This window comes from Balaenoptera physalus, assembly GCF_965194825.1.
Source record: "Balaenoptera physalus genome assembly, chromosome: 18".
Taxonomy (NCBI): Eukaryota; Metazoa; Chordata; class Mammalia; order Artiodactyla; family Balaenopteridae; genus Balaenoptera; species Balaenoptera physalus.
The window spans coordinates 10,638,865-10,663,847 of record NC_138899.1 but is presented as its reverse complement, the minus strand read 5'-3'; the positions used below and the strand labels follow the sequence as shown (position 1 = coordinate 10,663,847).

The 24,983-nt window shown below is 36.1% G+C and overlaps 1 protein-coding gene across 3 annotated transcripts in view; it reads left to right on the top strand.

The window, feature by feature from the left end:
• The window catches only part of PCCA (propionyl-CoA carboxylase subunit alpha), a 358,193-nt gene that overhangs the window by 111,602 nt on the left and 221,608 nt on the right, over positions 1-24,983 (top strand). For all 3 annotated transcript variants that reach the window (XM_082434636.1, XM_082434634.1, XM_082434635.1), the window contains exons 9-11: positions 10,520-10,598; positions 17,565-17,667; positions 24,078-24,172. In XM_082434636.1, coding sequence (XP_082290762.1) covers positions 10,520-10,598; positions 17,565-17,667; positions 24,078-24,172 — 277 coding nt within the window. The remainder of the gene's footprint in view (positions 1-10,519; positions 10,599-17,564; positions 17,668-24,077; positions 24,173-24,983) is intronic.

The following is a 24,983-nucleotide window of genomic DNA, read 5'->3' as shown; positions in this document are numbered from 1 at the left end:
CAGCTTGATTATATCTTTATGTGTATAATATTAGTTCATTCTTATTTAAACTCAGTGTATTTATATAGTTATTTATGTATTTATGTGTGCATGGCTATCTTAGGAAAGACAAAATATCCTGTGCCCACTTCACCCTTTTTCATTTTCCAGTGGTAAAAACTCAGTGATAATAAATATCACCTACACATACCTTTTTTTAGAGGTTGTGTGTATCTGTGGTAGTAGTAGATAGGAATAATTCATAGTTGGACTGCAACACATATATGTTTACATTCTAGCTACTGGATAATTATAGACCGCAGATAGATACAAATATGCATCACCTCAGTCTGAAGTGTGCTAAACCAAAGATATACCGAAACTAAATTGATAATGATAAAACTAAATGAACTATATAACTAATTTGTAATTAAAAGACAACAGTAAAAAGTGGAAAATTATGACCAAATAAACACAACATGGGAAATACATTGATGATGGAATTTATTTTCCCAAATTGCTTGGAACTATCTCTTTGTATTCACAATATGAACTTTTCACTGTAGCCAAGTGTTGCATGACAGCCAAATTGCCTAGTAGATTTTGAATTACATTTCCTCGGAAAACTTAGTAATGTGCTAATTTTTATTTGAGTCTATGCAATTGTCATTAGTTTATCAGAGCTCCAGTATTTCATACTTTTATTGCCCTTCCCCTGTGACCTTAAACAACAAAAATTTACTTTTTCTTTTTATTATTATTATTATTTTTTTTAAAATTTTGATTGATTGATTGATTGATTTTTGGCTGTGTTGGGTTTTCGTTTCTGTGCGTGGGCTTTCTCTAGTTGTGGCGAGCGGGGGCCACTCTTCATCGCGGTGCGCGGGCCTCTCACCGTCGCGGCCTCTCTTGTTGCGGAGCACAAGCTCCAGACGCGCAGGCTCAGTAGTTGTGGCTCACGGGCCTAGTTGCTCCGCTGCATGTGGGATCTTCCCAGACCAGGGCTCGAACCCGTGTCCCCTGCATTGGCAGGCAGATTCTCAACCACTGCGCCACCAGGGAAGCCGCTACTTTTTCTTTATCCTACATGTTTACTTCCCATTGGTAAGATTGTGGGGTGGGGAGGAGTTCTGTTCTTTGCCATCTGAAATGGATTGGATCACAGAGGCAGGAAGCAGAGGGGTCTTGAGTTTGATCAGCAGTGAGGCTTTCTCTATGGCTCAGCATTCACTATTATATTGCGTTATGTGGTTTTGCAATTTGCATATCATTGTCAGCATTTCCTAAATCTTGAATTCATCAGCTTTCTCCATTTATCCTACTGTTGTCTTTGTTTAAGCTAGTGTCATCTCTTGCCTAGATCACTGTAATAGCCTTCCAAATGTGCTCCTCTGCCACAGATTAGATACCTGTCTTAGAAGCAGACTGGAATTTTATTGGGGAATATTTTTGGGACCAACACATGTGAGGGAGTGAAAGAAACTGGATTGAAGGAGAAGTTGAATTGAGTTGAGATGCAGACTCAGCAAAGGCCTTAGCTAATCCTAGAGAGAATTCTGCATATTGGTTGGTCTTTTATGGTTGTCTCAAGTTGGGCATATCTTGGTTGTTTCTAGGTTTTGGCGATTATGAATAGAGGTGCTATAAACATTTGTGCACAAGTTTTTGTGTGGGCATAAATTTTCAACTCAGTTGGGTAAGTATCTAGGACTACAGCTGCTGGGTCACGGTAAGACTATATTTAGCTTTAGGTAGGATCACTTTGCATTCCCACCATCCGAGAGTAAGTTTCCTGTTGCTCTGCATCTTTGATAGCATTTGGTGTTGTCAGTATTTTGGATATTAGCCATTCTAATAGGTGTGTAGTAGTATCTCATTGTTGTTTCAATTTGCATTTCCCTGATGGCATAGGATGTTGAACATCTTTTCATATGCTTATTTGCCATCTGTCTATCTTCTTTGTTAAGGTGTCCAAATTTTTTACTTATTTTTTAATTGGGTTATTATTTTTGAGTTTTAAGAGCTCTGTATATTTTAGATATAAATTCTTTATCAGATATGTTTTACAGATATTTTCTCTTAGGCTGTGACTTGGGTCTGCATTCTCTTAAGAGTGTTTTTGCAGAGCAGAAGTGTTTAATTTTAATAAAGTCCAATTTATCAATGTTTTTCTTTCATGGATTGTACTTTTGGTGTTGTTTGTAAAAACTTACCGCCAAACCAAAGGTCACCTAGATTTTCTCTTATTTATTTTCTAGACATTTTATTGTTTAACATTGTATAGTTGGGTCTATAATCTACTTTGAGTTAACTTTTGTGAAATGTATAAGGACTGTGTCTAGATTCATTTTTTTGCCTATGGATGTCCAGTTGTTCTAGTACCATTTGTTGAAGAGACTGTCCTTCCTTCTCCATTGAGCTGCTTTTGCTTTCTTGTCAAGGATCAGTTGACTGTATTTGTGTGGGTTTATTTCTAGGCTTTTTATGCTATTCCATTGATTGATTTGCCTGTACTTTTACCAATATCATGGTGATTTTATTACTTAGCTTTATAGTAAGTCTTGAAGTTGGGTAATGTCAGTCTTTCACATGTGTTACCCTCTTTTAATGTTGTGTTGGCCATTATGAGTCTCTTGCTTTTCTATATAAATGTTAAAATCTTTTTGTTGATATACACAAAATAACTTGCTGGGATTTTGGTTAGGATCGTGTTGAATCTATAGATCAATTTGGGGGAGAATTGGTATCTCAACAATATTGAGTCTTCCTATCCATGCACGTGGAATCTTTCTCCATTTATTTAGATCTTCCTTAATTTCATTTCTCAGCGTTTTGTAGTTTTCCACATATAGATACTGTACATATTTTGTTAGACTTATGCCTAAGTATTTTATTTTGGAAGGGGCTAATGTAAATGGGATGGTGTTTTTAATTTCAGGTTTTAATTGCTGGTATTTGGGAATGCAGTTAACTTTTGTACGTTAACCTTGTATCCTGCAACTTGGCTATAATCACATTAGTTTTAGAAGATTTTTTTTGGTGGTGGTCGTTGTTGATTCTTCGAGATTTTCTTCATAGACAGTTTTATTTCCTGCTAATGAAGTTGTATTTCTTTCTTCCCAATTTGTTTACCTTTTTCTTGTCTTATTGCATAAGGTAGGTCCTGTAGTAAGATACGGAATAGGAGTGGTAAGAAAGGACGTCCTTACCTTGTTCCTGATCTTAGGGGGAAAGCATCTCGATTCTCACCATTAAGAATGAGGTTAGCTGTAGGTATTTCGTAGATGTTCTTTATGAAGTCTAAGAAGTTTCCTTCTAGTCCTAGTTTGCTGAACTCAATGGCTGTTGGATTTTGTGGAATGCCTTTTCTGCATCTGCTGATATGGTCATATAGTTTTTCTTCTTTAACCTACTGATGAGGTAGATTAACTGGTTTTTGAACGTGGAACTAGCCTTGCATACCTGGAATAAATCCCATTTGGTCATGGTATAATTCTTTCTATACATTGTTGCATTTTTCTTTTCAGTCATTTTATTTTTAAACCTGGATATTCCATTTTTAATTTCTAAATATTTTCTATTTCTCTCCTCATCATGATCATTTTTCCTTTAACTCCGTTCCCATGCTTACAGTGTTTGTAATGACTGTAATTTATAATAGGATTGTAATAGCTGTTTTAAGGTTCTTCATTTCTGGTTTTGTTTCTGTTGACTATTTTCCTTCTGTGTGGATCACATTTTGCCTCCAAACATGCCTCTTAATTTTTTATTGGACTGTAGACATTGTGAATGTTAAATATTGTGTTTGGATTTTCTTATTTCTATTTAAAAGATGTTCAGGTTTATTTTGCTTGATAGATAAGTTAATTGATGTTCAGATTAATACCTTTTAGGCTTTTTTTTTAAAGCTTTCTTAGGGCAAGTCTAACATACCTTTTTTTTGGTATTCTGATTCAACAACTATATGTTAGGCTATCTCTCTTTACCTTCTATATTTCCTATCTGTGAGTTCATAGTTTCTATTTCATTATACATCTGTGGTTCTTACGTGTATGGCTTATTCATCCATGTAAACCCTTAGCGTTTTAGACAGGAGAGAGAGGTGATCCTATACTTACTTATTTTATTTATATATATATATATATATAAAAGAAATTTTGCTGACCTCTTTGTAGTTTGATGGGACCAATTGTACTGGTAGGGAGCTCTGTTAGGAGGCTACTATAGGAGTCCTGTGAAGAGATTTGGTAGTTTGTATAAGTACAGTGATAATGGAGATAAAATTGGAGAAATTGGACTTTTTAAAAATAAAGACTTCATAAGAGTTGCATACCATCCAGCAGTTGTACTCCTAGACATACACTCCAGGAACCTCTTGCACAGTATTCCAAGCAACACCTGCAAAAATATTCACGGGAGCATTGTGTGTATAGATCTGAATGTTCATTCACAGTAGAATGAATAATGCTTCAGTATGCTTATACCATGAAATATATCACATCAGTAAAAAATAAATGATTTGCAACTACTGAAATTAATTAGTACATTTACTTAGTGATTATTATTTTGCATGCTATTCTTCAGGCACTCTTTTAGCTACTGGAGAAGCAATACTGAGGAAGGGAAAAAAACTGTATCTTCATTTTTTAAACTCATTTTACTTCAAACAATGTAGAAATTAGTTAAAGCAAGAATCATTAATGTTTATTATTACTATTGGTTGAAATATTGAGTATAGGATAGTCACAGTTTCCAAGTTTCCAGTCTACAGATCATTTGTTAATTGCAAATGGAAATGTTATTTCATGAGGAAATTTAATGGACACCATCTTAATCAAGTAATCAAACCTAACTTTGTGAGGAAAAGGACAAATGGACTTTTTTTTTTCTTTGCTTGTGTAATTTAAGAATGAGAGTATAGCATCAGCTGTGTAGTATTAAATTAAAAAAAAATTCTGACTCTAATAATGAGAAAACAATCAGGTAAATTCAAATTGTGGACCACTCTATACAAAAACCACCTTGGATTTTTCTTTTTCTTTTTTTTTTAAATTTTATTTATTTATTTATTTTTGGCTGCATTGGGTCTTCGTTGCTACGTGCAGGCTTTCTCTAGTTGTGGCGAGTGGGGACTACTCTTCATTGTGGTGCGCGGGCTTCTCATTGCGGTGGCTTCTCTTGTTGCGGCGCACGGGCTCTAGGCACGTGGGCTTCAGTAGTTGCAGCACGCGGGCTCAGTAGTTGTGGCTCACGGGCTCTAGAGCGCAGGCTCAGTAGTCGTAGCGCACGAGCTTAGTTGCTCCGCGGCATGTGGGATCTTCCCAGACCAGGGCTCGAACCCGTGTCGCCTGTATTGGCAGGCAGATTCTTAACCCCTGCGCTGCCAGGGAAGTCCCACCTTGGATTTTTCAAAAATCCCCCTCCCCCAACCCCAAAAGGTAAGTGAACTGTTTTACATTAAAGGAGAGTAAAGGAATATAACAAATATTGATATAATGCATAATACTTGTATTTATAATTTTCATCTGGGGATTTCCTTCCTGTCTGTCTTAGGCTTTTTCCCCCCTGATTTTTTGGTTTTCTTTTCTGACGTTCCATTATGAGAGCCTGTTCTGCCCATGTAGAGGACTGTTTTACTCTCTGAAACAACTTTTATTTCCTTTTGCTTTGAACCTTTTCTTTAGGGAAATAAAGACCTTGTATAAGTGTTTCCTAATGGTTTTTAAAAAATAATTAATTTATTTATTTTTGGCTGCGCTGGGTCTTTGTTGCTGTGCGCGGGCTTTCTCTAGTTGCGGCGAGCGGGGGCTACTCTTCAGTGCGCTGCACGGGCTTCTCATTGCGGTGGCTTCTCTTGTTGCGGAGCACGGGCTCTAGGTGTGCGAGCTTCAGTAGTTGTGGCACTCAGGCTCAGTAGTCATGGCTCGCAGGCTCTAGAGCAGAGGCTCAGTAGTTGTGGCGCACGGGCTTAGTTGCTCCGCGGCATGTGGGGTCCTCCCGGACCAGGTCTCAAACCCGTGTCCCCTGCATTGACAGGTGTATTCTTAACCACTGTGCCACCAGGGACGTCCCCTAATTGTTTTAAAAAGAAGACCAAAAAAAAAAAAAAAAAAAAATCACACCTGTTTGACCCGTGAGAGATTTCTGGTTAGTGCTACCAAATTATGAATTAGGACATTTCCCAAGAAATATTTCACTTTTCCCTTCTTTTTACTTTTCCTTCTCCATCAGTCATTATATTCTATGAAATTTTTATTCAAGAAACTGTAGGTGAAAAAACTACCTAAGATTATTATATGACTCATGATTTTTATATCATTAAGATGTCATTTCATCAGCCTTTAAGTTATCAGTTTATGCCACCCTGTATAGGAGCAGGTTTTGCTTGAAGGGGGTTGGGTGGGGGGGAGGTTATGTAGTGTGTGTCTTGTGTAGCTCAACATGGTGCTATTAGTTGGTCAAGAAAAATTGTTTCTTTAGACTTGGAATCCATAACGGTCACTAAATGGGAAAGCACCTAATCTCCTAGAGGCTTCCTTCATTCCTCTGTCATCCATATCCTAACTATCAACACGTCATGCTGACTACCTGTAAAACAACCTTCAAGTCTCTGTCTTTCTCTCTCTCTCTCTGTATCTACAGCCAAGTCCAGCTTACAGCTCGCTCTCTCCTGGACCACCACAAAGCTTCCTAATCAGTCTCCTTTCTCCCATCTTCGCCCTTTTTCATTTCATACCTTGCAGAGCAGCCAAAGTGATCTTAAAAAATTAGGACTACATTAGGTCAATGTCCTCTCCTATATAACCTTTCCACCTTGTTCCTTCTGTCAGGAATATTCTGCCCTCATTGATTTTTCAGAGGACTTGCTCTAGCTTGTCAATTTAAGTCTCAGTTTAAATATCAGTTTTCTCAGAGAAGCCTTTTCAGGGAAAAGTAACATTAATCACTCTGAATCACATCCCTCTGTTGTTTTTATTGTAGCAACTATCACCACTTAATGTGTTTCACACACACACATACACTTAGGTGCATGTATATTTATATATAGTTCTCTACTAGATACCAAATATAGTAAGTGCCACAAGAGCAGATAATTTTCTGAATTGTTCATCTTTGTATCCCCTGGAGCCAGATCAGTGTTTGGCACAAAGTATTTATTCAGTGAATATTTTTGAGTTGATGAATGAAAATTTGATGGTAGAGTTAGAAAGAGGATTGCTGCTTATGGTCGAAAGTAAGACATACTGATTGCTGGGAGGAAAGGAAACCAGAGAAGTTATCTTGTCCTGCAGTTAAACCTGCCCTTCCTTTAAGGTTGAGTACAGAAAAGTAGGAATAGAAACCTTTTAGTACTTTGGTACTAAGTTTCTGTTTTTTTAAAAAAAAATTAACATTTTTCTCACATAGTACTTAGTAGATAAATATCTTTTTGGAAGCATCATGCAGAAGGGAAATAAGGAATGGAGACTTTGTGCATGTTGGAGTTGGGGTGTTAGAAGGAGTGGGGCATGTATCTCTGGATCTGGGAGGGGAGGTCAGGTAATGGGGAGTAGGCATTCAGTGAGAGGATGGTAAAGGTGAGGAAATATCTGTGAACAGCACTAGGACCTGAGGGTTTTTTTTTTTTTTTTTTTTTTAAGCCATCTTATCATACCAGGAGTTTCGTCTCCTTTTAAAACCTTGAAGCATTTTGTTTTGTTATGATAAGGAAGGTTGTTCTGTTTCAAACATACGTCAACTGAAGAATATAAAATTAAAGAAATGTGTTCTAGACAAAAGTTGAACAGAGGAGTAAGTCCTCCAATGGATTAAAAAAAAGAACGTGAGAGAACATTAGTGGGTATCTCACACCCAGGCTGGGAAAAGAGAGGAAGCAACAACCATCAACTTGATCATTTCTGATATTTCCAGGCATGTCAACTTTTGACTGCATCTTTTTTTTTTTCCTTTTTTGTCCAGTTCCTGGCACCCCATGGCTTACCCTCGTTAGAACCACAGGCACAATAAGAAAGTAGGGATGACAGACTGGGCTTTTTGATATTATTTAATATCATCTGTGTGGAATATTCTTTTCCCTGCTTTCCAAATAGCTAGATCTCATTTCTCCATGGCATGGTGACAGCATAAAAATATGTACTGTCTGAAATTTAATGACTTACTTGGCATAAGAAATTGAGTAGAATACCTTACTATTACATTATTTTCAATTATAGCTCAAAAAGTATATTGAGTTCGTGACTGTAATGTCCCTAACTTCTACCAGTTTCTCCCTCTCTCCCAGTTGTTTAATATTTGGCTTGTTAAATTTTTGTCAGGGAGTCTTCTCTTCTGGGTTATATGTATTCACAGGTCTAACGCTGCATTGCCTCCTTTGGAGGGACCATATTGCAATTGTCTTATTATATATTGCCCTGTTGCCTGACAATTTCTCACCTTTTCTGAACATACAATAGTTTCTCGTTGACAAATTATTTTATGTGTTTTGTTTTGCCATCCTAGTTCCTTGTTACCAAGGACAATTTCCCAATCTTATTTTGAACCTTACAAATCCCTATATAGTCAGTCCAAGGTCCATAGATGAATAAATGACTAAGATGAGATTAATACTGGAATCAGAATAACTGCAAATTTCCTAATCCTCAGTGGGAACTGAAAATAGTAGAGATTTGGGATGTGGATATCATACCTCTCGTGGTTTCCTGTTCACATGGATAAATAGTTTTTGATGGTGAATTGATGACATGTTTTTTGGGGATAAAAAAGACCTTAAGTTGTTTTTAAAAGGATTTCTCAGGCATGCTGGTTTCTAATTTTTAGATATTGTTTCTTCACTGCTCAAAAACAAGCTAATTCTTCTTTACTGATCTCAGTCTAATTCCTTTATGTGATACTCATTGTGAGGCTGCAGCACTGAACAAGACAAACACCGTTCTTATTACTCTCAAGCAGGATCTGTAGCACGCAAGAGTGTGTAGCGTAATGTGCTCCCAGTTTATGTTTTCAGTTCTCTTTTCCTCTGCCATCCTGTAGATACTCTGTGTACTTCAAATTGTTTCAGTCCTTTCTTAAACCTGTCCTGTGCTTCCCCCACCTCTGTTTCTGCTATTCCTGCCTAACATGTTCATATCCTGCTCATCCTTCATAGCCTTATATCAATGGCCCTATCTATAATATGCTCTTCTTAATCCCTTTTCTCTTACCTTCCTGTGATTCTTTTCTGAATTCCCATTGAGAGAATTATATGGGTACTTTCCCTCTTTCTTCCTAGGTTATAAGTCTCCCAGTGTGAAAATACTATGTTCATCTTTCTTGTTCTTACTGCACTTAGTATTGCTTTTAAAATGCTGTCCCACATAAGTCTATCTCACATAAATGTAACCACATCAGAATTTTAAAAATTTAATTACTTATGAATCACTTAGGAAGCCAGTGCCATTTTAACTAAGTTGAAGTTAAGAGTGATGTTTTGTGGTTTAGGGGTCAAAGGTCTGTGACATTTGGCCCTGTCTTCCCTTTTCGGGAAGATCCTGTAGCTAGAGTGTAGTGCTGTTAGAGCATCACAGGCCAGGAAGAGTCCTTTAAGGGCTCACTGACCTCTTCTTTCCTCAGAAAAGATCATAAACAAGTGGTCTCAGACATGAGTATCTCCACCGTATTGTCGGAGAACCTCTAAACAAAGAGACTTCACAGCTTTTCTTGATAAATCATTGTAGATGACTCATGCTGTCAGAAATTTTACTTTATAATAACTACTCTAAATACGCAATCCTCTTTACTAACAACAACTTTATTAATTTTCTCTTATAAAACTTTGGCTGGAACTGTCCTTTGTTTTGGGCCTGACTTTGTATTTTCATAATATTCCCTAAGTCTAGGTATTTCATTGCCTGTGGCCCGAGTGGAGTAGTGCCGTAGCTTCTCCACTGATACCAGCGAGCTCTGCATCTTCTGCTCCAGTCATAATATACCAGCCATGGCTTGATTTTTCCCAAAGCCGTCATGTCAGTTCTTGCAGATAAAAGCTGCAGGGGTTCCCTGTGATTTTTCAGATGAAAATACCTCAAGTACCTGTAAACCATTACTTTTGAAAAAAGGGGAATTTAATTTGTTATGTATGCAAACAGCAGTTTTGGGGAATCAAAAGAATGCGTGTGTGCCTGTGGGTGTGTGTGCGCGCGCGCGCGCGTGTGTCCTTAATGCTATAAAAGTTGTTTCTTATATCCTTGGTTAATTAACACTGTATCTATTTCCATTTTTGGAATCCACTGTCAAATTATGTTTTCTTAGCTTTTTATTTCATTATTGGGGAAAATGTTATATTTATTGATACAAATAGTCTTTTTCTTTTAATATGATCACACTCATTTAAAAAATATATGTAAGATCATTACACTGATGTTATTTTCCTGACTCTAAAGAAAGGAACTTTTAAATAAATTAGTTATTGTCTTCTGTGTTATCGAACATGTGGTCAGTTGTCATGTTCATGCATCCAAATGATCAAAGTCTGAACTTCTGTCTAATTCTTCCCTGCTGTTAGGCTACCCTGTCATGATCAAGGCCTCAGCAGGTGGTGGTGGGAAAGGCATGCGAATCGCTTGGGATGATGAAGAGACCAGGTGAGATTCTGTCCAAAATACACTTTTGATGAAAATTGCAGTTACTAGAGTTTTATTAAACTGACAAGTAAACAGATACCAAAAGCGTAATGGAATAGTTATAATAATCATCTAATTTTTACTCTTCTAGATGGGAAAAATTGAAATTATGCAGAAAAGTTTCTTATTTATATATTGATGATGATTATCCTATTATCAAAATGTTTTTACCTTCTTAAACATTAATAAAGGATTATCTTTTTTTTACAGTGTATTTTTAAAAATTATAGTCATGATTTTGTCTTCTAGGCAAAAATTACTGACGTTTGGCTATGTAATTCTGAATGTGATCAAAGATTTGAACCGTATATATTTGAAAGCAGTCATAATTTTATCTGTTTATGTATTAGTATGCATTTGCTTCCCTTTGTCTATAAAAGTAGTGAACTACTATTATAACTTTATAGTGTGAAATATATTTCATTTTGAACTTGAAATTATTGTATGTCCTTTATATGCCGTGTACTCTGTTATGAATTTAGAACACTTTCTTAGTAGTAGTTTCAGAAATCAAAAGAAACTTCTAAAACAAAAATTTAAAAACCTAATGTATTGATAACATCATGGGGATTAGAAAATAATTTTTTTGAACAACTGCCTAGTACAAGCAGGTTTCAAGGGACTCTATTCAGATTTGTATCACATACTTCAAGGTTTGGCAGCAAGAGAGATTTATGTCATTTTTTGAAGGAGGGGAATTTAAAAAATCACTGAATTATTATCGTTAATGTTGCCTTTCCTGCCCTTTCTCTACCCAAAAGTAATTTGATCTTCCAAATGGTTAGTTCTGTTTTCTCCCTTTCTTTTCCCTTTCTTCCTATTCCCTGAAATCTCTGAAAGAGAGAAATCTGGAGTTGATGTGAAAGTCATCCAGTACAAATCTAATTCAGAAATTAGGTTCTAAAGTGAACATACAAGGTAAAAATCTCCTAGAGGCAATATATTACCCTTTAAAATCTGAGGGGAAGACACCACACTGCAGACTTGTACAGATAGTTTTAACTCTAGAAGACAGTTGTCTCAGGACACCATTGTTTCTTTGGTTGTGTGTTAGAGGTGGGGTGATAATATGTGCCCAGTACAGACCTTTCAGCCCCACTCTCACGTTCAGTGTGGCACTGATACCAGATACTGACTGAGGTAACGTCAGATTCTCCTCTCCCATCTTACACTTACCCAGCATAAATAAACTCATTGCATGGATTGGTGATACTTGTTATTGAGATACTTGATACTGAGAGCCTCCTGTGTGACAGGCAGTGTTTTAGTAAGGTTCCAGGAATACAGCAATGAACAGAAACAGACAAAATAATCCACTCCTCTATGCAGTTCTCTCTGTCTGTTCCTCTATATCCAGTATATAACTGGATCAGGAGTTCTTAACCTTTGAATTCACAGACCCGTAAAGTTCAGGGACGTTCGTGCACCTGGATAAGGAAAAAAAGTACATATTTCTTTCACTAGCCTCTAACTGGAATTTAGTGTTTCCTCCAATATAGACAAGCTACGATAGTAGTAGTATCTGTGGGACTTTTCACCCTTTAGGAGATCCCTTATATTATCACATTACATTGTTGCAGGTATCTCTAAGTTACAGTGATTGTGAGACTTGTTGTTGGAGCTTATTAACGAATAGAGAACCAAGTGCATGATATCCCAAATTTGTTTTTAAAAAACATTTTGATACCTGTATTTCAATATATTTTGTTTCTTATGCAATCCTATGCATATTCTTTTCTACATTTTAAATCACTTTGAACCTTATTTTGACAAGAGGTTCCTATGCTGCATGAGACTGCCAAAGGCATCCACGACATAAACAAGGTTCAGAAACCCATTCTGGTAGGAAGAGACAAACAATGAACAAGATCGAAGTAAATCATATCCTATTGTGGAAGGTGATAGCAGTATAAGAAAAGTAAAGGAGGAAAGGAAGAGACATGGGGAGTGCTGGAGGGAATTCCCATTCTAAACAGTAAGAAAAGTAAAGGAGGAAAGGAAGAGACATGGGGAGTGCTGGAGGGAATTCCCATTCTAAACAGTAAGAAAAGTAAAGGAGGAAAGGAAGAGACATGGGGAGTGCTGGAGGGAATTCCCATTCTAAACAGTAAGAAAAGTAAAGGAGGAAAGGAAGAGACATGGGGAGTGCTGGAGGGAATTCCCATTCTAAACAGTAAGAAAAGTAAAGGAGGAAAGGAAGAGACATGGGGAGTGCTGGAGGGAATTCCCATTCTAAACAGGGAATTCAGGGCTGTCCTCAGTGAGAAGGCACATTTGAGCGAGGAGGGGAGAGTGCGGGGATTAGGATCCAGGCAAGGGAAGAGCAAGTGTGGAGGCAGTGACGCAGTAGCGTGTCTGGAGAGATCCAGGGCTGGCCAGCTGGTGGGGGCGGGGGGAGGAGTAGAAGGAGATGGGGAGCCGATTGTCTAGGACCTTGTAGGCCATTCTTAGTGAGATGGGGGGCTACTGGAGGGTTTCAGTAGAGAAGTCACAATCATGGAACTTCAGCAAACTCCTAACATTATTTACATGTTTTGAATTATAAAAATTTTCAAATGTACAAAGATGTAGAAGAATACAATGAACTTCTATATACGTATCATCCAGATTTACCAATTGTTAAGATTTTGTGACTTAAGTTTTAAAAGGATCACTCTGGTTACTCTCTTGGCAATAGACTTAACAGGGGGCAGAATCATGAACTCTGGAATCAGGGAAACCAGTTGGGAGGCTGTTGAAATAATCCACGCAAAATAATAGTGATGGTGGCTTCCACCAGTGTAATGGTGGAAGTGGTAAGAAAGAGTTTAATTCTGAAAGTAGAGGCAACAGGATTTTCTGAGTGATTGGATATAGAGTTTGAGTACTTGAGGATGACTTGCAGGCCCTGTTTAAGTTATCTTATTTGTTTGCTCTTATTCTCTCGTTGGCCTTAGTGTTGATTTTATAAGAATTAAATGGATATGCTGCAACACTAATTTACTTGAAAATTTCTTGGGAAATGCCGAGAAGTTAAGGTCAGAGTGAAGGCGTTTATCTTCAGGATTGAAGAATGCTTAATTGAAGAATGGTCTGCTTCTTAACCTCTCTCTGGAACTCTGCCTGGCGTGGTTCCTTTTGATAGTGGAGACTTGCAGAGCATTGGTTGACTATGTGAAATGTTTGAAGTTGGGCTAGCTAGTTGTTGTGTGTGGGTGGAAGCAGGCATAAGGGTAGGAGGCATACTTAGCCCCATTTTTACCACATAATTCGTCTTATTTGACTTTTGAAGTTCAGGTGTTGAAGCTATCTCTTGTGCTTTATTCGTAACCCCTGTGAGTTAGTGGATGTCTCCATGGGTTGGTTGGGCTTCCTCACGGGATGGTGACTTTAGACTTCTTACATAGTGACCCAGGGGTCCAAGAGTATTTGTCTCAAATCCAAGTGGAAGCTGTATCACTTTTCATGATCCAGTCTCAGAAGTCACACAGCTTGCCTTCACCATATTTTGTTGATTACCAGTGAGCACAAATTCTACCTGAATTCAAGGGGAGGGGCATTAGACTTCACTTCCTTGTGAAGGAGTGGCAAGTTTCTTAGAAGAGCATATGGAATGGGAGATGCTGTTGTGGCCATGTTTGGAAAAGACAGTCTGCTACAGTCTATTTATAGTAAAGAATGAGGTAATAAAGATGTTAAACACTACTTAATGGTTTTGTAAGAGATGTGTATTTTGTGAACTCTAATTTTTTTTTATATCAGTGTTATCCCCTTTTATATGGCACTTACATAGCCATTTCACTGAAAGCCTTAGCACTTATTTTTCATTATTGTTCTTAGGATCTCATATTTATCAGTCATTTCTCCAGGGCTACTCTCAGTAACATATTCTTTTATGGTAGGGTTACTCCTCAGTTTCTTGGCAATGAGATTTGCTATGCTGCTTTTAACCAATGGATTTTAATTTAGAATTCAGTGTTTTCGGAAATCGCTGTATCTATTCATATATTGGGCATCTTTGGTAAATAAGTTAACCCTTTCTTGGTCAGTAAATGTCACATTGTTTCAAAATATTTTCATATAATTAGTAAAAATACATACATAAACAATTTTCTACCTAAAATTACTCTTTTCAACTTGATAAATAAGCCATCTCTAAAACTTTGTTGAAATTAACAAAAGTATAACATTATTTGATATAATGATACAGGACCCTCATTTAAAAAATTTGCTCTCTATCCTCTGTTAATTTGGAAAAAATCAAAACTTTGGAAAAATTGAGAGAACAGTCCAGAAAACACCCAGATATTTGTCTTCTGGTGTCACCAACTGTTAATATCGTGCTGCACTGCATTTACTCCTTCCTCCCTCGAGGAAGAAATTTTTGTGCATAATCCACAAAAATTTTAACATTCTTCAGATGGAAAACTTAGTAGCCATTAATTGCTTTATTCTTTTTTTTTTTTAAACATCTCTATTGGAGTATAATTGCTTTACAATGGTGTGTTAGTTTCTGCTTTATAATTTTGCTTTATTCTTGTATCTTAAGGAGTGTGTTCCTCTTGTAACATCTTCAGGGAAGTAGCATCTCTACTTATCTTAGAATATTTAGAACATCTGAAAGATTTAAAAAAGTATAGTGTTTGTTGTATTGTATAATAAATTAGGGTAAGAGTCATGGAGGTTGTTGAAAGTAGACTCAGATATTTTCATAATAATCTCTGGCTTTCTTTTCCTTATCCCTATTTATTTATTTTTTTATTTTTAGAGTATAATTGCTTTACAATGGTTTGTTAGTTTCCGCTGTATAACAAAGTGAATCAGCTATACATATACATACATCCCCATATCCCCTCCCTCTTGCGTCTCCCTCCCACCCTCCCTATCCCTCCCCTCTAGGTGGACACAAAGCACCGAGCTGATCTCCCTGTGCCATGCGGCTGCTTCCCACTAGCTATCGATTTTACATTTGGTAGTGTATATATGTCCATGCCACTCTCTCACTTCGTCCCAGTTTACCCTTCCCCCTCCCTGTGTCCTCAAGTCCATTCTCTACGTCTGCGTCTTTATTCCTGTCCTACCCCCTAGATTCTTCAGAACCATTTTTTTTTTTTTAGATTCCATATATATGTGTTAGCATATGGCATTTGTTTTTTTCGTTTCTTTTTATGGCTGAGTAATATTCCATTGTATATATATGTGCCACGTCTTCTTTATCCATTCATCTGTCGATGGACACTTAGGTTGCTTCCATGTCCTGGCTATTGTAAATAGAGCTGCAGTGAACCTTGTGGTACATGACTCTTTTTGAATTACGGTTTTCTCAGGGTATATGCCAGTAGTGGAATTGCTGCCTTATCCCAATTTAAATGAAATGTTACGGCATAAATGGAAAATTGATCATGTCTACATTTTGGAGTAACCCCACTAGACTTTAGGTGTTGTGAGGGCAGTTTCTGTTTTAATTTTGTATTTCCATCACATATATATATGTACCAGGCACATAGTTTCATGAGTAGTAAGTATTTATTGAATGAATGTATTACTGAGTGCTACAAATGACCTAAATGCAGTTTTCCATGAGCTCCAAAACATGTTGGTAATGCTTTCAAACCTGATAATTTATTTGGGTGACTTTGATTTTTTAAATTTTTGGTATTTTTGATTTAAATGCAAAATGAAAACTTTAAAATCATTAGAGCAGAGACAACCTGTAAAGTACTATGTTTTTTCCTTGTGAATCATTGTATCCCACCTAATAAAAAGTTGGTTATATGGTATTGAAAACAATGGTTCATTGTGCTTTCGTTTCTTCGAGGTTTGTAGTCTGAGATCTGAACTCAATTCCCTAAAATCAAGGGAGTAATGGAGGACTAAGAAAACGTGATACCTTTTCTCTGAGAATGCTGAGAAATAGAAATTTTTGCAATATGTTTTCAAATTTATTCTTCTAGTCTGTGTTTACTTGCAATGTTGTATTTTCCAAGCACACAAACAAATGAGATAGTTATTTCTAATATTGCCAGATGGAGTGTTTGCAAATGAAAGGATTAAAAGAATTTTGATGTTAAACATTAAATACAGGTATTTGATCTGAAGATTAAGAAACTATTAATTACATATAAAAGGAATTAAATTTTATACTCTTGAGTATATCAATGAATGGAATATAACATACCCTAGTTAGTGTTAGGTAAGCAAGTTTGAGTTTTTAATAGACTGAGTGAACTCATTTCAAAGTGTATGACTTTAGTAAGCATATTTTAATAATGATAATGTTTAAGTTATAGTTTGGAAATAAAATATACAAAGCAATAATTAAATTCATATTTTTATTTAAAAAAATTGAACTTTTTAAATTATTATTTTTGAACAATTTTAAAGAAGATAAAATTGTGGTGATCTGTATGGATGTGTGGGAGGTCATTGTTTTTAAAGTTGTGTATTTAAAATATCAGGGAGTCTTCTTGAGGACCTTCCTTTTGTATTCTTACTGAGTATATTTGCTGTGGCTTTGCCCCAGTTGTACAGTTGTCTAGGTCCTTTACATTTTTGTGTGCATCTTCTGACTTCTGAGTCAAATGGATATGCATTTTTATATATTTTTATTAGTGGAATTAAGGTATAGTAAGGTCAAAGAAACGAAATTTTATATGATTTGTATGGTTTATTAAAAATACCTCATTTTTAACAGTTGGTGAAGTAAGTATTGGTGTTCCTGTTTCTATAAAAATCTAGGATCAGGGAAATTAAAGCATTCACCCAGAGTCACAGAGCTAGTGAGTAGAAGAGTTGTTCAACCAAAATTAATTGAGTTATTTGTATATTAAGTGAATTTTTCTCTGCTTTGTTCAGAAGTAAGCACAAATAAACCTTTAATTAGTTTTCTTTTATATCGAGGGCTGTATTTGTTTTGTGTTCGTTTGACTGTTCCGTTTTTCTTCACAGGGATGGTTTTAGATTTTCATCTCAAGAAGCTGCTTCTAGTTTTGGTGATGATAGGCTACTAATAGAAAAATTTATTGATAACCCTCGTCATATAGAAGTCCAGGTTGGTACATTTTAAGATGCTTTTGAATTATTATAACTTTAAAATAATATTGCTTACTCCTATTAGAAACACATCCTTTCTTACATTTAGAGTGATTGTGAAAGCTCTGGTATGTTTGAATAAGTGTGAAATAGAGAATGTACATAAGTTGATCGCCTCCCTTTGGAGTCTGGTATCCTTTCTTCAAAGTGCCAGAATGTTGATTGGATGGGGAATGATACAGAAGCCCAGCTCCAGAAAGCAGTAGTCACAAGATGTCCTTCCAGGCCGAATATATTCTACCTAGAGGCGCACTCAGTCCCCTTCTGATACTGGGCCACTTTGGGGCATTTTTAAAAGAAAAGTGCCTGACCTGGACTCTTGTATCATTTCGGTTCACAGATGTCTGTGTGGCTTATTGTGACAGGCGTTCTGCTATTGGATAGAGATGAATAAATCATTTCTTCTACTCAGATTAAGATTGTAATCCATCTGTTAAAGTGGTTGTGGAGGTGTGGCTTTCAGCAAAAGAAAATGTTTTTTTCTGAAGTAAAACACAGATGAAGAAGGAAAGTCTACCGAAATTTTCATTTTTCTGTCAGAAATGCCTTTTGCTAATTTTACACATTTTGGCTATGAATTGATATGTAACAATTGAAATTGATAAAATATAAATATCAGATTAGAAATCATATTGAAATGAAAGTATTATTATTTTTTTCTTAATTTTGTGTGGATAGAGTTCCAGAAAATTAAATAAAAGGTTATTTGCTGCCCTTGTGACTTCTGATTGGGCATAATAAAACAAAGTCTTAGATTTTGTCATTGTGTTTTCTAAGATTAATTATCACTTTACATAGATATTATTTTTAGTTAGGAAATCTTCATGTAGATCCTCAAATCTTCCATAGTGGAAAAAACAAATTGCAAACATATAATCCATTTATATTTTTAAAACATTGAACATAATGTATTTCTTTCTGAGGCTAGCAGATTTTGTTTTGTTTGTTAGTTTTTGTTTTTAGATATTCTAAATTGAAATATCACATATACAGTGAAGTCCACCTAAGCGTACAGTTTAATAAAAATTTATTTATACACATATGTAACTGTGTAACAACCATCCAGATCTGTATGTGGATCATTTCTGTTGTATCAGAAGATTCTTTCATACCACTTCCAGTCAGTCCTTCTCCGTGGCCACCAAAATTAACTGCTGTTCTGGCATCTAATGCCACAGATTGTTTTTGTTTGTTCTCGAACTGCATGTAAATGGAATCATACGATACATACTTGCTCGTGTTGGCTTCTTCCACGCAGCATCGTATCTGAGGTTCAGGAGGCTGTGCGTTATCATTCGCTCAACAATTGCTCTGTGGTGTTCCATTATTTGAATAACCTGCAATTTATCCATTTTTCTGATGGAGAACCTTTAGGTTGTTTCCACTTTTTTGATATTATGAATAAACTGCTATGTCTTTTTATGAACATACATACTTTCGCATATACTGAGGAGAGGGATTGTTGGATTACATGGTCAGGTTATGTTTAGTTCTAATAGATACTGTGGTGGTTCTATCAATAACATATACTCCTGCCCATGATATATGAATGTTTCCAGTTCAGCCATCTTTTCCAACATTTGGTGTTCTCAGTTTTTTAATGTTTAGCCATTTTATTGGACATGTAATAGTATCTCTGTTTTAATTTGCATTTCCCTGATGAATATTGATGCTGAGCATGTTTTTATAAGTTGATTGACCAAAACTGGATATCTTATTTTGTGAAGCGACTGCTCAAGTCTCACCCTTGCCCCCCTTTTTCAAATTAGATTTTATAGAATTATTGAGTGTTCAGGGTTCTATATCTATTTTGATTATGAGTCCTTCAACACACACACACACACACACACACACACACACACCACACACACACACACACACACACACACACAGCATATCTTCCCCCCATCTGCGACTTACCTATTCACTTTATTAATAATGTCTTTCAAGGAATAGAAGTTCTCAATTTTGTTGAAGTCCAGTTTAAGTCCAATTTGCATACCCAAGTTAGGAGCTTTATTGTTTTTAGGTTTGGTATTTAGGCCTGTTACTCTCTTTGAATTTTTTGTTTGTTTGTTTGGTGTGAGATGGAGTCAAAGTAAATTTTCTTACATTCTCATACCCAATTTTTCCAGCATCATTTATTGTGGTGTACATTTGCTGTAAATTAGGTGACATTTGGTCACTGTCTTGTTTTGGTTTTGTAGTAAGTCTAAAAATCTGGTACTGTAAGTGCTCTAAATTCATTGTTTTTCTTCAGATAATGTTGGCTTTTTTTAGATTCTTTGAGTTTCCATGTAACCTTTAGACTTTGTCTTGTCAATCTGTCTCTACCTTCTACCTACACTCCCACCCTCCCCCCACATCAGATGGGATTTGGATTATATTGAATCTAGAGATTATTCTGGGGAGAATTAACATCCTAACAATATTGAGTTTTCTAAGCCATGAACTAGAATATCTCTTCGTGTATTTGTATCTTTAATGTCTCTCAGCATTTTTTTGTAGTTTTGAGTGTAGAGGTTTTATCTATCTTTCATTAGATTTATTCCTGGATGTCTGATAAGTTTTGACGCTATTATAAATGTTATTTTCTAAATTTCATTTGCCTATTGATTGTTGCTTATATGTAGCAACAATTGAATTTTATGTATTAATCTTGTATCCAGTGTCCTTTTTAAATCCACTTGTTTATTTTTTGTGTTTTGGTTATCTATTGCTGAGTGATTAACCATCCCAAAATGCAGTGATTTGAAACATTTAAGGTTGTACAACAATGTGAATGTACTTATTTAATGCCACTGAGTTGTACACTTAAAAATGGTTACAATGGTAAATTTTACCTATATTTTGCCACAATAAAAAAACTACACAACATTTAACTATTTCTTATTCTGTGGGTTGATTGGGTTCGGCTGGACACATCTTTTGCCTCACTAGGTGTCTGTCCACTGGGGCAGTAGTCACGTTGGAGCTTGACTGGTTTGGAACATCCAATGTTAGTGCCTTGGAGGATTGACTTGAAGATGAGGTCAGCCAAGACATGGGACAGCTGGGCCTCTCTCTTTCTCTCTTTATTCATTCTTGGGGCATTTCCACATGACTTCTCCATGTGGAATTTCTGTCAGGATATCCAGACTTTATATTGAGTATCAGAGCTATGTGAAGTAGCCATTCTGCCTTTTAAAGTTTAGGTGGCACAGGATCACTTCTGTTGCATTTTGCAAGTCACTTGGCCAGCCTAGAATCATTGCCGTAAGTGCTTATGTGTGCATACCGTGGTTTGTTCTATTCAGGGCTGTTTTTGGATACTAGTTATCACAACCCTTTCTGTGGCCCCCAATGATCATGTCCTTCCATAGGCAGAATATACCTACCTTCCTTCCAAAACCAGAATCTCATATTCAAACTTGGTTCAGGTATGGATGAGGCTTTTTGTGTATGGTTTCTCAAGAGCAGTTTTTGTGATGTGAAGATCTCTGTATTTAAAGACAGTGTGACACTCACTTATCAAAAATACAATGATGAGAAAAGGATATGACACTGCAACGAATACCCCCTATTCAACAAGGTAGAAAAAGGGAGGCACACAGTATTCAATGGTTCTTAGCAATTGAAACCCAGAAATTCAAGCTGAGAGATCCCTTTGGAGGGTTTTGTAATAATTCTAGTGGGAGAGGGTAGCACCTTGGGCCAGCGTGTGGTGGAGGTGGTGAGATGTGATTGAATTCTGGATATTTTGTGAAGGTAGACCAGATAGTTTTAGGCTTTTGGCCTGGCGAATTATAAGAACGGGACTGTCTTACTGAGAAGGGAAAGACTGTGAGAGGTGCATGTTTTGGGGGAGGAAATCAGGGTATGAAGATGGACCAAGGAAGGTGGAGATGCCTATTAGATATCAAAATGTAGGTGTTGAGTAGACTGTTGGATATTTAAGTCTATAATTTAGGGGAGGTATTTGGGCTACCCTTCCTGTAAGATCTTAGAGGCAAAATTAATTTCCCTCCCTTTTCTGTATTCCCCATCTAGCACTTATTTGTGCTATTGGAAGACCACTTATGCCATTTTATCTTTAGCTATCAGACTTTCCTCATAGACGAAGAAGTCCTTGAGGGCAGAGGCTGGATCTTATTCATTTGTTGTCCCTAGCAACCAGGCAGTGTCCTTCACATTACTAATACTCAGTAAATGTTTGTTCAATTGTTTTAAATAATTATATTTCTACATAAGCTTTTAGTTTATTTTAATTAACCATGGTGTATATTCTAGCCGATATTTTTAAACTTAGGTGAAAATATCTCCCAGTAACTTAAATAGGCAACACAGATGTTTCCCATATCTGATCTACACTTGGAAGGTTTTTTACTTATTTTTTTCGGTTTTAATTAATTAATGTTAAATAATTTGTGCACATGATGAAGGGTATTCAGTGAAAAGTAAGCCTTCTTTCACCCTTGTCTCCAAGTCCCCTGGTTTCTATCCCTAGAAGGAGGCACTGTTACTGTTTTTTGAATATCCTGCCATAGTCTGTGAAGTATATACATGTATATCAACTATTGTTTTTCACACGAGCTATCACATACTGTGTTCTTTCTCGTGCTGAAACTGTGTACTGGCAATAGGAATGGCACAGCTCTGTGTGGTTTAAATCAGGGCACTGATGGCATTTATGGGCTGGATCCATGGATGTTAAAGGGCTTGCCATTATGTGGAGCAGTCTATTATGATAAAGCTTTTTCAGTAAGCAATATATCTGGGAGATCTTTCCATATTCAGTACGTGCATATCTGTAAAGGGCTATATTAAAAGTTTAAAAAACTCATGATGTGTTTAAGTATTAACTTCCCTTACAAGCACTTTTTATTTATAATGTTTTCTGGTTACTTTGTCTCTTCATTTGATTAATAGAATTCCCTGGTTGTCCAGTGGTCAGGACTTGGCACTTTCACTGCCATGGCCTGGGTTCAATCCCTGGTCTGGGAACTAAGATCCCACAAGCTGCGCGGCACAGTTACACAGACTTCAGGGAAAAACAAACTTGATTCTGTGTATATTTGAATCTAATATTTTACAGTTGAAAATGTTTCGAAGAATTCTTGGTTATTGTGGCTTTATTTCTTGGAGACTAAGTCTACTTTCACTTCCACGTCAATTAGAATAAAAAAGAAGGTAGAATAAATTTAACGTTTAAAAATAGTTCTAGATGTACTTCATGCAGTCACCTTTGAGTCTTAGAAATAAAATTCCAACTTACTGGCATTTCATTACTGTAATGTTTTCCTTTGTTTGGAAGCATTCTTGAGGTTTAGGTAGGTTTTATTCCTAAAAATTAACCTTGCAGTCATTTATTAACTGTTCATTTTATAGTTTATTATACTTGTTAAACCATGATCTCTTTTGATTTGATGTTTTCAGCAGCCATATAAAATATTAAGATGATATTATCTACTATTTATAATGCATGGGAAAACAGTGACTTGCCCAGAGAGGTGGCATAGCTGTTTGGAGCTTAAATTAGTGCCTTGTTTTTGGCTTCTAGAAGAGCTTTTACCTCCGTGAACTTAAATATACGCATTCAATAATATGCGTCTACTCCTTAATCATGAAAATAGATTAATCTGTTTCTGAAGATCAAATATTCTATGCAAAAACATTAATAAAGAGCATGTTTTACTGTTCCCAGATTTAGCTAATAAGATATATGTTAAATTTGAATTTCAGATAAACAGTGATTTTTTTTTTTTTTAAAGTAAAAGTATGTCCCATTCAGTATTTGGGATATATTTTTATTAAAATTAAAAACTCCAGTTTATTTCCCATTATTACAAATGGGAAGAAGCATAATGTTATATATTAACCCCAGACCTTTTACCAGTTTCTTATAACAAAAATAAAGCACAGTAAAAATATCCATATATAAGTAACAGACTACATACTGGTTGCAAATGAAATAGCATTTCCTGATCAACAGACGTGATAACATTAACAACAAACAGATGTTTGTAATAATACTTGTGGCTCTCCTACGTGCCACCGAAATCTGGACTGTATTCCCTTTATTGATACTCATTGTCCCTCACAAAATTGGTACAGTTGATTCTGATATTTTACCCAGTGTATTGGAAATGTAAGATGAGAATTTTTTCCTCAAGTCTTTAATAGAAATGTTCAGTTGAGTTTTGGAGTGGTAAATATAAAATTTTCCTCCACTAATGTCAACCAAAAGAAGACTGTATTTGAGAGGTACATATGTTTTACGAGGTTGGAGTGTTAAAATCCAAGGGGTGTTGCGTGGAGAAAATGTTAATTGGGCACATATGCTATGGAGATGGCTCTGTAATTTTTCAAGTGGTATTATTGCTCTTTCAGGTTTTAGGTGATAAACATGGGAATGCCTTGTGGCTCAATGAAAGAGAGTGCTCAATTCAGCGAAGAAATCAGAAGGTGGTAGAGGAAGCACCAAGGTAAGAGCTTCTCCCAAGGAAACTTTATAGTAGTCTGATTTTTATGTATTTCATATATTTCTTTCCCATTTTATTAGCTAAAATTGCTTTACTAGTAATAGTAGAATCTATTAGTGTGTATATATTAAAAATTTTCCTCATTGAGGTGTAATTGACACATAATTATCTCTTGAACAGCACAGTTGTTAAGGGTGCCGACCCTCCATGCAATTGAAAATCCACATACAGCTTTTAAAGTAGGCCCTCTGTATATGTGGTTCCTCTGTATCTGCAGTCAGCTGACCTTGGATCTTGTAGTTCTGTAATATTTAGTATTGAAAAGTGTAAGTGGATCCTCACAGTTCAAACCTGTGTTGTTCAGGGGTCAACTATATTAGTTTAAGGTTTACAATATAACAATTCGATATTTGTATATATTGTGAAATCACCATAGGAAGTCTAATTAACATCCATCACCATATATAGTTACAGAATTTTTTTTTTTGTAATGAGAACTTTTAAGATCTACTCTCTTAGCAACTGTCAAGTAAGCAATACAGTATTATCATCTATAGTCACCATGCTGTACATTACATCTCCACGACTTATTTATAATTGGAAGTTTGTACCGTTTATGTCCCCCTCCCCCTCAACCGTCAATCTGATTTCTGCATCTATGAGCTTTTTTTTTTTTTTTTTTTTTAAGATTCCACGTATAAGTGAGATCATACAGTGTTTGTCTTTCTCTGTCTGACTTATTTCAGTTAGCATAATGCCCTCAAAGTCCATCCATGTTGTCACAAATGGCGAGATTTCATTTGTTTTTTGGTTT